The 13,318-nt window shown below is 40.0% G+C and overlaps 1 protein-coding gene across 1 annotated transcript in view; it reads left to right on the forward strand.

Moving 5' to 3' along the window:
• Positions 1-13,318, forward strand: part of TMTC1 (transmembrane O-mannosyltransferase targeting cadherins 1) — a gene marked incomplete at its 5' end in the record, with an annotated part of 320,118 nt that overhangs the window by 46,018 nt on the left and 260,782 nt on the right. Inside the window, 2 exons of the mRNA XM_014587030.2 lie at positions 183-359; positions 5,282-5,491. Of these exons, the coding sequence (XP_014442516.1) occupies positions 183-359; positions 5,282-5,491 (387 nt within the window). The remainder of the gene's footprint in view (positions 1-182; positions 360-5,281; positions 5,492-13,318) is intronic.

Below are 13,318 nucleotides of genomic sequence, written 5' to 3' on the forward strand. Positions count from 1 at the left end.
GGAAGGAAGGAAGGAAGGAAGGAAGGAAGGAAGGAAAGAAAGAAAGAAAGAAAGAAAGAAAGAAAGAAAGAAAGAAAGAAAGAACATGAAAGCAAGCAAGCAGATGAGGAGGGAGAAAAAAAAGTCCGTATTAGTGATCTACATTTCTTCTTTGATTCAAAGAATCTCCTCCTTGTTTTCAGGAGCCTGGATCGTTGCTGTGCCGGGGAATGTTTCCCTCGCACAGCTTCTCCCTTCTTCTTGCTGCTCAGTTTGTTTCTGGGGACCTGCGCGATGCTGGTAAAAGAGACGGGCATCACCGTGTTCGGCGTGTGCTTGGTGTATGACCTCTTCGCCCTCTCCCACAAGCAAGAAAAGTCGTAAGTCATTTTATGGTTTAGATATCAAGCAGTGCGCCAGCAGAGAAAACGTACTTAATCCTTTCCAGACATTCATTTAAAAAAAGAAAAGAAGTACAATTTTTTTGTTCAATGTAATCTCGCTGTAGACTGTAATATAATAAACAAGGTTTATTTATTTAATAAATGCATTATATATACTCATACTCTTCATTTGTTTATAGCAGTGAAGACTCAGGTTTTTGTGAGTCTCGCATTTGGGATTGCCAAGTATCCATATTATTGCAAGTTTATATTTCTTGTTTATTTCGATTGGGTACTACTGAGAAAAATCTTAATTCCCACGGAGCAGTGGTTGCAATGGTGGAAGTTTTTTTTTAACAGTTTGATTTGAATCACTGCATTCGAATGAGTGTTAGCCATCAAAGAGCCCCGCTAATGTGGAGCCTGTTTGCTGGCTAGAGTAATGATGCTTTCTCTTAAGAGTTTGAGGCAGTACCTGTTGGAATTCCACAAAGAACCAGTCTAAACCATGCAAGAGTACTCACAAAGAACAAGCCTATTTAATAGGCCATTTTCAGTTTAAAATGTTAAGGTGTTTTTGTTTTGTTTTGTGGATTATGGATGATAAGCATAACTCAGGCATATTACAAGTTCAATCACATACTATAATTTTCTCCTCCTATCAAATCCATAATTACTAACAATTTTACATGCAGACCCCATTTTTCAGTAATGATTACATTCTTACTTTTGAATTTTTAAAGAATGTGGCTGATTTATTCTTCTGCCTTGTCAGGTGAAGAATTGTATCTTGTAAAAAAAAAAAAAAAAGATCCTTCCTTTTTATCCCAATTCCTACCTCTTTGTACTTCTGTACGCCTTGACATGAATTTAAGAGCCGCGCTATGGAGTGACAACAAGCTGAGATGAGGCATGCAATTCTGATCGCCTTCCTGCCTGGGAGTGTGATACTCGGCGATAATTTAAATAGAGTCTAGTGCTCTGTGGGTGTTCTGTACATCTCTGAGGCATGTAAAAGGAAGGAGCCCAGGTAGGAATTTGACCCAGTGCATGCCAAGAAAGCTGGGAGCTAGAAGACCTCCCTTGGCTTACATGAGCATGCCTTTCCTCCATGTTCTTCCAGCCGGTGGGAGTAATTGTGTTGCCTATCTTCGCTTTTCAGAAAACAGTGTGTAAACCCCTATCGCTTTCCACTTTCTTCTTGCAGCTGCCTTGTTGCTGCCTCCTTCTGTCTCTGCTCCGTCTCAATGACAGCAAAATCATAAGACAACTGACTGCAAATGTGTTCTCTATCATGTGGTCTAAATCTCTAACATGTTCTCTATCATGTGGGGTTATTTTACATTTTATTTTATTTTTTAGAATTTTTATTCATTCATTTATTTATTTTAGTTTGCGTTAGGGGATATGCACTTGGCAGAAAGAGAAAGAGAGAGAGAGAGGGCAAGTGAGAAATCATCCACTAGGGGAGATGGTCACATCACAATACCTTTTCCTCTATTTTCCTCTCAGTATTTTGGGTATGCACACCCACGTGCCTGATGTGTTTTTCAAGCAGCCAAGTTCAGGACACGAACTGGTCAGTTGGCCATGTGGGATCCAGCTGTCTTAATCATCTTGCTACCTGGTTCACCCTTCAGAGCTAGCTAATGTCATCACTGGAATCATATCTCTTCTGGGCTTGGAACTCTCCAGCCCACTGTTAGTACATTCATTTCCCTCCTCTCTTAGTCACTGTTGAGACAGGCTTTTTCAAAGGAGATAATTGGCTCTTTTCTTCCTTTAATAATCTTTCTTAACCTTCATTATACTAAACTACTAGCAGTTCTCTGAAAGGAATAATACTGCTGATACATTGCTTAAAAGTCACAGAGCTCAAAGTCTTTTTATTTTTAAACAAACTCTTAGCCCTCACATCCAGCAGTGCTGAGTAATTGGAGGCATTCATGCTCTCCTTCATCCTTTAATCCACCCATTCAACGCATAGCCTGTGCCTGGCTGAGAGTAAGACAGATAAGATTCCTTCACCAAAGAGCATACAGGATATTGGGGGAGATAGACATTACATAAGTAATTCTATGAGAGGTTGATTACAATTGAGGAAAGTGGTAGGAAGAAAACAAGAGCCTGAAATAGGGAGAGTTGGCCCCAAATGGTTTCACCATGTGCTAGGCACTGGGCCACATGATTTGTTACAACCATTACATTCATTTTACAGAGAAGAAAACAGACACAGAAAGAAAGCTCCCCAACATCACCCAGCCTGAGTTGAGCCAGGATTTGGACTTGTATCTGTGTGGCTCAGAGCCACAGGGTTACCTCAAGAACCACTGCCTCTATGGAAGGGACACAGGACAGGGACTTTGGAGGCCTTACGTACCTCTGCTGCCAAGGCACCCTGAGACAGTTAACACTGCTCAGAGATTCTGAGTGGTTGGGGGATCTTCTTAGTCTATTATTGCTTTGCTAACAGAAATACCGAGACTAGGCAGATTATAAAGAAATAGAGATTTATTTGACTCATGATTCTGGTGGCTAGTTATTCCAAAGGCATAGGGCTGGCTTCAGACTGGCCTGTGTCACCATACGGCTGACAAAAGCAGAAAAGACAGTGGATCCTTGCAGGAAGTGTGACCTGGGTCTGCCATCTTCCTTTTATAACAACCTGTTCTTCTGAGAACTAACCCCTTCTCATGAGAGCTAGGACTCACTCAGTCTTCCTTACAAGAGAGCATTAATTCATTCATGTTGCCTCTTATGATCCAGCTACCACCCACTGGTCCTACCACCTCCCCATGCCATTATATTGGGGACCAAATTCCAGAACATGAACCTTTAGGGGACAGACCATTATTCAAATCATGATGAGGGTCATGGGCCCTTTTGAGAGTTTCACAAAGTGTGTCCCCAGAATAATAGACACACATACATCAAACATACACACGCACACACACACAGAGTTTTGTATAAACTCTTTGGGGTCTACTTTCTGCTTTATCTGCTAATATAGAATATAAATCCTAGCAGTAGATGGTTCTTGAGCTCTTTCATTGTGAGTCAGGGAGCAGGAAAGGACAGTAATAGAAATAGATGATGAGACCAACCTGTGGCATGGTGGTTAAGGCAGCACATGGCCGACTATGCTGTTCGAGTTCTGCACCTGGCAAGTTGAAAGACATACTGGGCATGTGTTTGTGTGCCAAAATTCTGAGAGGAGAATGGAGGAAAAGGGATTGTAGTGTGGCCATCCCTCTCCGGGGGGAAGCTTTCTCACTTGCTCACTCTTTCTCTCTCTGTCTCACTCTGGTATGTGTATGTGTCCTTGAGCAAATTAAAAGAAGAAGAAAAAGAAAGAAAGAGAGAGAGAAAGAAAGAGAGGAAGAGAGGAAGAAAGAAAGAAAGAAAGAAAGAAAGAAAGAAAGAAAGAAAGAGAGAGAGAGAAAGAAAGAAAGAAAAATAAATGATGGAGTGGTTCCTAAATTTCAAGATCGGGCTGCATGAATGGAGGGAAATTTCTATTAGGAGGAAATGTTATTGGTAAAAGATCAGCTCCAGAAAGTTAACTTTCTTTTTCAAAAAATTAGTATATAATTTCCAACAGGTTAAAAAAAATAACATTGCTTGACCGCAGTCTCCATCTTCTCTCTCTAGAAGTAGTACCATCTTAAGTTTGGCACTTTTCATTTCTATGATTCTTTCAAAGGCATTACTTCATATGTATATACCAGTGAATATCAAATAGTATCCTTTTACATTTTTCAAACTATATATATGGTATTAATTCATTTTTTCATTTTACTTTGGGCTTTGGAAGAACGCTCCTATGGATGTAGGTAGCTGAATTTATCCATTTCACCTGCTCTGTAATAATTAATTATAATTTATTCATTCTCCTGGATTTGGGAATTAAGTTACTTTTTTTATGATAAATGATGATACTTTAAACTTGTGTGTGTGTGTGTGTGTGTGTGTGTTCTTGTGAAAATATGTAAGGGTTTTTTTGGAGTGTAACCATAGGATTGGAGCTGCTGGGATGCAGGAGAGCTGCATGTCGAGTGTGTTATTTTCTTTTTTTTAAGAGAAATTTTTGCTATAGAGCTTGTGTGCTCACCAGCAAGACAGAAAGAGAGAGAGAGACAGAAAGTGAGAAATCACCCCTCGGGGGGATGGCCTCACCACATTCCCTTCTCCTCCATTCTCTTGGGATTTGAGGCATACATATGCACGCTCCAGGCATAAGTTTTAATCCTCTGGATACAGGACTCGAACTATGGTCAACTATATCGGAGTCCCGAGCTATGTAACCATTACACCATCCACTGGTCCTTATCATGTTATGTTCTGAGACATGGCTTCTCAAATGGCAATAGTGGTGAGTGATACGATCCCCTCTGTTTCATATTCTTGTCATCACTTTGTAATATCAGACTTTTTCATTTTTGCCCATCTATTGTTTATGATTCATATCTCAGAGGATTCATGAGGAAACATGTAATGAGAGTATATTGGCTGGCTCAGGTATAAATAATATTTTATAAGATCAAAATAATGTAAATTCTAATTACCACTTTAGCCAAATATCATGAGAGAAATACATTTGGAGAGTGAAGGGTAAAGGAGTGAGTGTGTGTGTGCAGATGCACGTGAGCAGGCACATGTGTGTATTGTGACTACCTGAGAATGAATCATAGTCTTTTATAGTAGGAAGTCAATATGATAAGTTCCCAAATTAAAATAAAGAAATAATATAATCATGTTATTTTAAAATATGGCAGTAAATGTCAGAAATGAAAGAGTTAAACTCTTGAGAATGGTTGCCTCCAGGGAGTAGGACTTGAAGGGTAGGACCTTGACTCCTGGTTCTTGTTTCAAGCCTTGTTATTCTAACTACGTTTTCCCCCATTTCTGTGCACAATTAGGAGCAATGGGGTGGTCCACCAGCGCAGCCCACAGGAGCCTGGGAGCCCTCAGACCTCTTCACTGCCAACCCATCCTCAGCAACGGGAGAATGGGAAGCAGCAGCGGTTTCCTCACAAAGGAGCTTGGACTGGGTGTCACTCCCCACTGCCACCAGAACCCAAGAGCAGTGCATTCCTGGTGTCCCCGCGAGCTATGTGGTCCCTCATGAGGTACTGGGCTGGGTTTCTTGGGCTAGACCTTTTCAGCATCCAGCATCAATCACCCTGTGTAACCCTGACACCTAGAGAAGTGAAGTGCTGAGTCAGCAAGTGTCCTCCACCTCACTCCAGCCTCACTCCATGGTTCCCTCCTCTCTTCTTCCTCTCCCTCCCTTCCTCCCCTTCCTTAGACTGAGTAAGAAAGAATTAGCTAGAGAGCACAAAGGGGAGCCCTGCTCTCTGCCCTCTTAGAACCAGGGGTTTGAAGTGTGTGTCTGGGAAGCCTCAGGCATCAGAAGACAGGCACCCACCATCTCCTGGGAGAGGAGAACACTCTACCCCCCTGCCCCGTGACTCACACACACTTCTTCCTCCTTTTTGAGTTTGATATGAATTTATTACAACATATATATAGGAAGGGGCCCAAGCTTCCTCTGAGAAATATTTTTGAGGATAAAAGAAAACCTTTGCAACATGGGATTTTCTTTTTTGTTTTATAAATATTCTGATTTAGTCATGAAAATTAGCCTAGATTGATGAGTACAGGTGCAGTCACTAAATTAGGTTGCCCCTAAAATAGCTCAAGTCGTGGGCAAGTCAGAAATTAACAAAAATGTGTTAAAAGGCCATTACAGGGTGATTGAAAAAACACAGCAAAGAAAACACTTGATTGGTTAAAGTAGACTGTTAGCCTTATTTGGATTGTTCCACTGGAAGTCCCTGGCTAGAAGTTAGTTGGTGGCTTCTAATAGTTAAGTTTCATTTTACCATTTACTCCGAGTTGGGTGTTGGTTTGCTTGTGTAGGAACTGGATGCCAAAGCCACCTCAGCTGATTGCTTCTCAATTATTGTAACATATGGAAATTCTGTTCAAAGATTACTGTTCTTTTTCTTCCATGTAATCTCTTAAAACTCCCTTTTAGTGTCTTTTAAAAATTATTCCTGCCTTGGGTATTTATTTGGGTCTCGCCCCATTCATTCATTCATTCATTCATTCATTCATCAGTGTCTGTGGAACTCTGACATGTGGTAGGTATGTTCTAGGCACCAAGGATATCTTGGTAAATAAGGAGGACAAGGTCCTTGCTCTTACTTAACTTTCTTTTCTAGTAGAGAAAAATAGACAATAAATAGTTAACAATGAATGAACAAATTACATGCAAAGAAGTGAATGAAGCAGGAAATGTAAGAGAGTGATAGGTTCATCTGTAAGAATTCATGTTGGTTGGCCAGAGGAGGTGTTCTGAATCCTTGTGGTTGCAGGGAGAAGCCAGCCCTGCAGAGATCTACAAAAGCCTGGGAAGAATGTTCCTGGCTTATGAATTTAGTGAGCAAGAGTCAGGACTTGTTTGGCTGAACACATTATTTTTGAGTGGGGAAGCTGTGGATTAGAAATGAATGTAGCAACAAACACACCAATACAAGTATAGAAAAGTGAGTATTGGGTGGGCTCAACTTTTTTGATGGAGAAAGCTATAACTAGGAATCGGTCTTAGGTTTATTTTTTTAAAAGGCAGAAAATGGAGGAAGAGGAAATGGAATGTAAAATCAATCATTTTTGTATATAAATTGTTTGAAGATGTGAAAAACGACTGGCACCATATAATATTTTTGATTATTTTGGGACAGAATCTGACAAACACATGCAGCTTTCTTTAGCGTGATACTGCTCTGCAATATCAGTATCAGCAACAACAACAAGAGGCAGATAGCATTTTTGAATGCAAATGTCTTCATAGCCATGCAAATGAAGCTCACTGAAGCACATATTTTGATTGTGTCTAAAGGTCACCATGTAGAGATTGACTGCTCTCCACAAGCAAGTGGTGAGGGCAGGGCCCAGACAGTGAAGGACCATGTTGGCATGGAAGCAAGTTTGGATTTTATTCTAAGTGGAATGGAAAGACACTGGAGATGTTTTGTTTTTGTTTTTTTTTTTTTTTTGTTTTTTTTTTTTTTTTTTTTTTTTTTTTTTGTTTTTAAGTGTGAAGAGATGCGATTACATCACTTTTCTAAATGTTCACTTTGACTTCTTTGTGGTGTATGATGTTGGGTGTAAGAATGAAAGGGTGAAAAGGATTAGGAGGCTGAGGAAGGAAAGAAAGGGTCCTGGCTGAGAGGGATAGAAACTGAAATGAAGAGATGTGGTGAATTTAGAGTATGTTTTTGACATAGGTCTGGCAGGAGCTGCTGATGTTTGGGTGAGGGAGTGAGGGAAAGGAAGGAAATAAGGATTTGAGGTTTCTGACTTGACCAGGTGAACATATTGCGGCATAAGTTACTGAGTGGAAAAACTAGGGGAGAAATGTTTTCTGAGGGTTGAAGAAAGGATAGAACCACATCAGTTAATGACATTTCTGGGGAAGAGAGATACATGGTCTCAATAAAAGGAGAAAATCTTTTTCTTTTCTTGTTTTTTTTTTTTTCTTTTTGAGAGATTTTTGCTATAGGGTGTGTGCACTTGCCAGAAAGAGACAGAGAGATAGAAAGTGAGAAATCACCCTCCCCCCACCCCCAGTGGGGATGGCCATGCCGCAATCCCTTCTCCTCCACTCTCCTCTCGGGATCTTGGACATGCACGTACATGTGACCAGCGTGAATTTAAGCCACCAGGTCCGGGACTCGAACTGTGATCGACTGCATGGGAGTCCAGCAACATAGCCATTACGCTAACTACTGGTCCCAAAAGGAGAAAATCTTTATGTTTTGTTGAGGACAGGAGGAAAAAACAATAGGAGAAATTGTGCATTTTTTAAAGACGGGCAAAGGAAGAGATAAAAGGAGTTAAAAGAGCATTGTAGACTTCAAGGAGGGACATAAGTTAGACTGCAGTATGATTATGAACTCCATCAGGGCAGGACCATGTCCTTGTTTACTCACAGATGAGTTGCCAGTTCATCATAAGTTCTGGCTCATAGGAGTTGCTTAAATACTTGTGAGGTGGATAAATTGAGTGGATGATAAGAACATGCTGGAATTAAGTAGAGATGGAACATTTTTAGTAAATTTGTCAAGGAAGAATTAGGGGAAAAGATTATTAACTCGAGAGATATTAGCTTTTGTTTTCATGTTTATTTTAAATTTCATGGGTGTATGAGTTCGTAAATAACCTGTAGTGAAGAATTATGAAAGGGGTAAGATGAAATATGATGATCAGTAGTGTGTTGGCAAGTGTTTAATAACCCGCTCTCTAAGGAAAGGAATTACTAATTTGTAGCATTTGTTAATTTCCATTTCCATGTAATACGCCTACCCTGACTCCTTTTAAGTTACTGGTGTGTGATAGCACTGACCACGATATAGGTAGCTGTGTGCTGTAGGCCACCATTATGTGGTATATTATTGGGGAGATAGCTCTATAAATAACCTCAAAAGCATTGGTAACAGTAAAGTGAAGTAAATTAATTAGGAAGTAAAAAGCTTTGAGTACTCATTACCTTTATCGTTTAAAAATATTTTTTTTTAACATTTATTTATTTATTCAAGTTGCCAGATCTGGGACTTGAACCACAGTTGGTCATGTGGGAATCTAGCACCTTAACTATCACGCCACTTGCCAGGCCATTACCTTTATTTTTAATATGAATTTTTTTAATACTAATGTAATTACTTTATGTAATTTCAATTTTAATAGTGATTGTTTTAGGCTTCCAGAATTCCTGGATATGTTTTGTTTTGTTTTATAAAGAAATTTTTGCTATAGGTCATGTATGCTCACTGGAGAGACAGAGAGAAAATGAGAAATCATATCCTAGAGGGACAGCCACTCCACAGTCCCTTCTCCTCCATTCTCTTTTTTTGGATTTTGGGCACACATGCACACACACCTGGCATGAGTCCGGGACTCAAACTGGTCGGCCATGTGAAAAATCCAGTGCCTTAACCATTCCACCACTCATTGGCCCAAAAATTTAATAGTCTGGTCTTTTAAGCCAGTGTGAACTAGCTCCATCATATCAGGAGAGAAGAGCCTTCAGGAAGGAGGAAGAAAAACTTCCAATCTGTCACCCATCTACAATGTACCAAGAAATGGTTTAGCATTTCTCATATATTTTCCTGCAACTGTCACAACATCTGCTTAGGGTAGATGCCATTGTCCTTAGGAAACTGAGGATCTTAGAGCTTAAAAAACCTTGTCCGAGTTCACATTGTAAGTGGTAGGGTGAAGCTGTTTGACCCTTCACCCTGTACTTTGCCCATTTACCAAGCTCTGCAATCCAGAGTCCTAGTGAGGATCTTCCTTTGGAGAGAAGCTGGATGCTTGTGTCATCCTATGTGGAGGTAGCCTCCCTGTTGAACTCTTGTGGGGGTAGGGGAGGAGAAAGATTTTTGCAGTTATTATTGGATTCACAAAAGAGACACCATTTCACTTATTTGGATGCAGAATATTGGAGCCAAGCTACTGAGGTAGGTGACATACTTTTGTAGATTGCTTTTTTTTTTTTTTTTTAAGAGACTTTTTGCTATAGGGTGTGTGCACTTGCTGGAGAGACAGAGAGACAGAAAGTAAGAAATCACTTCCTCCCACCCTGCCCCAGGTGGATGGCCATGCTACAATCCCTTCTTCTCCATTCTCCTCTTGGGATTTTGAGCACACATGCATGCCAGGCATGAGTTTCAAGCTGTTGGGTCCAGGACTTGAACCATGTTCAACTATGTGGGATTCCAGCAACACAACCCTTATGCCATCTGCTGGTGCTGATTTCTTTTATTTTTTAACCCCAAGCACCAGGCTGTTTTAGGAAGGGCAATGATTAGAGAGCAGCAGGCAGTGCAGCTGAAACTAGATCATGTTCACCTCTTTGTGAGGAAAGATATTTTCCCTCCTTAGAAAGTTTTTATGTATTTGAATGTAAATTTGATAGTATTAAAATTACATTTGGAAACTATGCCTGTACTTTTTGTCAGAGATGATCAGGTAGAGCAAATCTAAGTTCAAAGAGGCAGTATTATCTTTGTTCTTAAGATACCTGATTTTGTAGACAGAGCATTTAAGTCAGGGTTCCATCACATGATTCCTGATGGGTTATCTTATCTCAACAAGCCTCAGTTTTCTCCTCTCTAAAAGGAGAAATAATAGCCCATTACTGTCAGATTTTCAGGACTAAAGCATTAATGCCTGTGATAAGCATGTAAATCGGTGTCTGGCGGCCACAGTGTATTTCCATGATGTTAGTATTAGACTTGATTATTCCTGTTTAGGTTTCTGAACACCAGGATGCATTGGGAAAGTGCTGAGCCTGCAGCATACAGGCAGGGCATGAGTCAGTGTGGACCATCATTTTAGGGAGGGGGGGTTCAAGACTGTTAGCATGTTACTTGTTTGAGGCCGCATGCATTGATATGAAGCTGACAAAATACAGGGCTAAACACTATCAGGTAAAATACTTTTTTCGAAAGTTACTGAATGGAAAAATCTCACTGGAAGTCATTTATTTGTTGCCTGTTTAGTAACTGGCTTAGGAGTAGAGAGTAGAATGAAAAAACTAGAGCTGATGGTACACACTCTGGTATCAGATGGCGTTTCAATTGAGATTATCTTTTACCGAATTATGAATTAGTCCATGTGACATGGGAAATGTTTTGTATGTAAACATTCTCCCCACCCTGTCCTCTTTAGTACATTGAACTCGAGCACATATGGACACGTTTTGCTTTTCACATTAGAAAGCTCAGTGAATGTTAAATGAAATCTTCCATTCATTATCTATGTAGTCATTTTTTCATATATATCCTTGATTGATTTCATATGTGAATGACAGTGATCACAATAGATATTGAAGACGAATATTGCCCCAATAAGTTCTTGGAGGTTTTCTCTTTTCTCTCCTTCCCAGCCAGGTCTGTTATGGGCCAGTCACTCACTCAACTATATTTACTGAGCACCTACTATGTGCCAGGCACTGTTTTTGGTGCTGGAAATACAGCAGTAAAATAAATAACATCATTCCCCATGGAATTTAGCTGATGATAGCCATCACGTTTTTGCTTAAATGAGTTAATTTTTTATCTTTAGGGGTGAGACTGGTTAAATTTTCCACTTCAGTGGATCTTAGAAGTTTTTTTTTTTTTGTAAATACTTTGTACATAGGTATGCAATTAAGGTCTAGGGACTAGAGAACAGTTTGGCAGTAAAGTGAAATTGTAAGTTATTAAATCCAGGGCACTTTGGGAGGCATATAAATATCTTGACCTCCATTGATGCATTGGTACGTGATCTTTTAAGGGCCGTTAAAGGGCTTTATTTCAGTAGGCCTTGCATTATACTCTTTTTTCCCCAAAGTAAGAAATGGTGTGCAAATTACACTCCTGAGGAAGGATTTTGAACTTTCATGCCACACAGTATGATCCTATGAGTAGGGCAAATGTGTTTCAGATGACTATTAACAGCCTTATGTCAGCTCTGAGAGAAACTTAGTGAACTACTGAAGTGAGATTTGTAGGTAACAGAAAAAAGCTGCATTGAAAGCCCATACTATTGATGAATAATAAGTGGGTTCTCTCTTCCCACCTTTTTATACATCTTTCCCTTAGATTTCTCTCAGATGGGCCATTTCTGTCTCTTTCAGCTGCTGCTTTTAAAAGTGAAACGACTGAATGAAAGAGGTATTGAGTTAACTAATGGGTCCACACAGAAAATACATTCAACAGTTCAAGTGAAGTTTGCAGGCTCATACTCACTTAGTAAACCTCTCATCCCTCACTTAAAAGCATCTCTTTATTAAAGTTTTGTTCATTCTTCCATGAGTGTGTACGTGTGAGTGTGTAAGAGAGAGAGAGAGAGAGAGAGAGAGCACTGTCAACCGGGTTTCGATACCACATTCTAGCCTCAGTCAGCCCTGGATTGTGGACACACGTACTCATTGTACTCAAGGAGATCTTCGGACCTGAACCTGGATCCTTTTCATGTGCGTCATCATCACTTTTTAGTGCTCTATCACTGTCCAGTGCTTTACTCTAAAATCTCTTAATAAGAATAAGCCTCAGAGCTGGTGGGTGGCGTGGTGGTTAAAGGTGCTGGACTCTCACATGGCTGACCATAGTTCAAGTCCAGGACCTGGCGGCTTGCTCTCTCTCTCTCTGTTTTGGTCTGGTCAAATTAAAAAACAGCAATAATGGTAAATAAAGGAAATAATGCTTTTTAAAAAAAGTATAAGCTTCAATGATAAATGCATGTTAAGAACACAAACCACCTCGTGGAAAAAGATATTAACCCAAATCCTTTAATTATAGGAGAAATTTTGCTGGTTCTTTAATTGTTGCTGATAGTTTTTCCGTACTTCTCTTGTTTTGTTCAAAGTTGGGCTAGGCCAACTTTTGCCATGGAATCCTCCTTCTGTTGCCTCCAAAGTTGTTAAAAACAAAATTTTAGCCAGATTGAAATTTTAACAGTTTATTTGAACAAGGGATGATTCAAATTGGGCAGTTTCCCAGAATGGCTTCCATGCAACTCCAGGTAGAGCCACACGGTCACGGGGCATTTTAAATTTGTGAAAAGGAAAAGTGGGGTACAAAAACAAAAGAGAACGAGGTAGAGAAATCATTGGATTGGTTACAGCTGGAATGTAGCTGCACGGACAGCCTAAAAGGTGGGCTTTCTGTGATTGACTGAAGTGTGGCTGGTGTGGTTGGCTGCAGTGTAGTCACCAGCTAAGAAAAACAGCCTAACATGTACAATTTTGGTTTATCCTTAGGAATCTAAGTGTGGGACTACAGGGGCTGTTTTAGGCCAAAATAATTAAGTTTAACTGTTCAAAGATGAGTGAGGCCTACTTTTGCCATGGAATTCTCCCTCTTTGATGAAATAAAAATTTCAGTGGTTAGATGTCATTTTAGATG

The sequence above is a fragment of the Tupaia chinensis genome, unplaced genomic scaffold (assembly GCF_000334495.1).
Source record: "Tupaia chinensis unplaced genomic scaffold, TupChi_1.0 Scaffold000028_1, whole genome shotgun sequence".
NCBI classification, from domain to species: domain Eukaryota; kingdom Metazoa; phylum Chordata; class Mammalia; order Scandentia; family Tupaiidae; genus Tupaia; species Tupaia belangeri.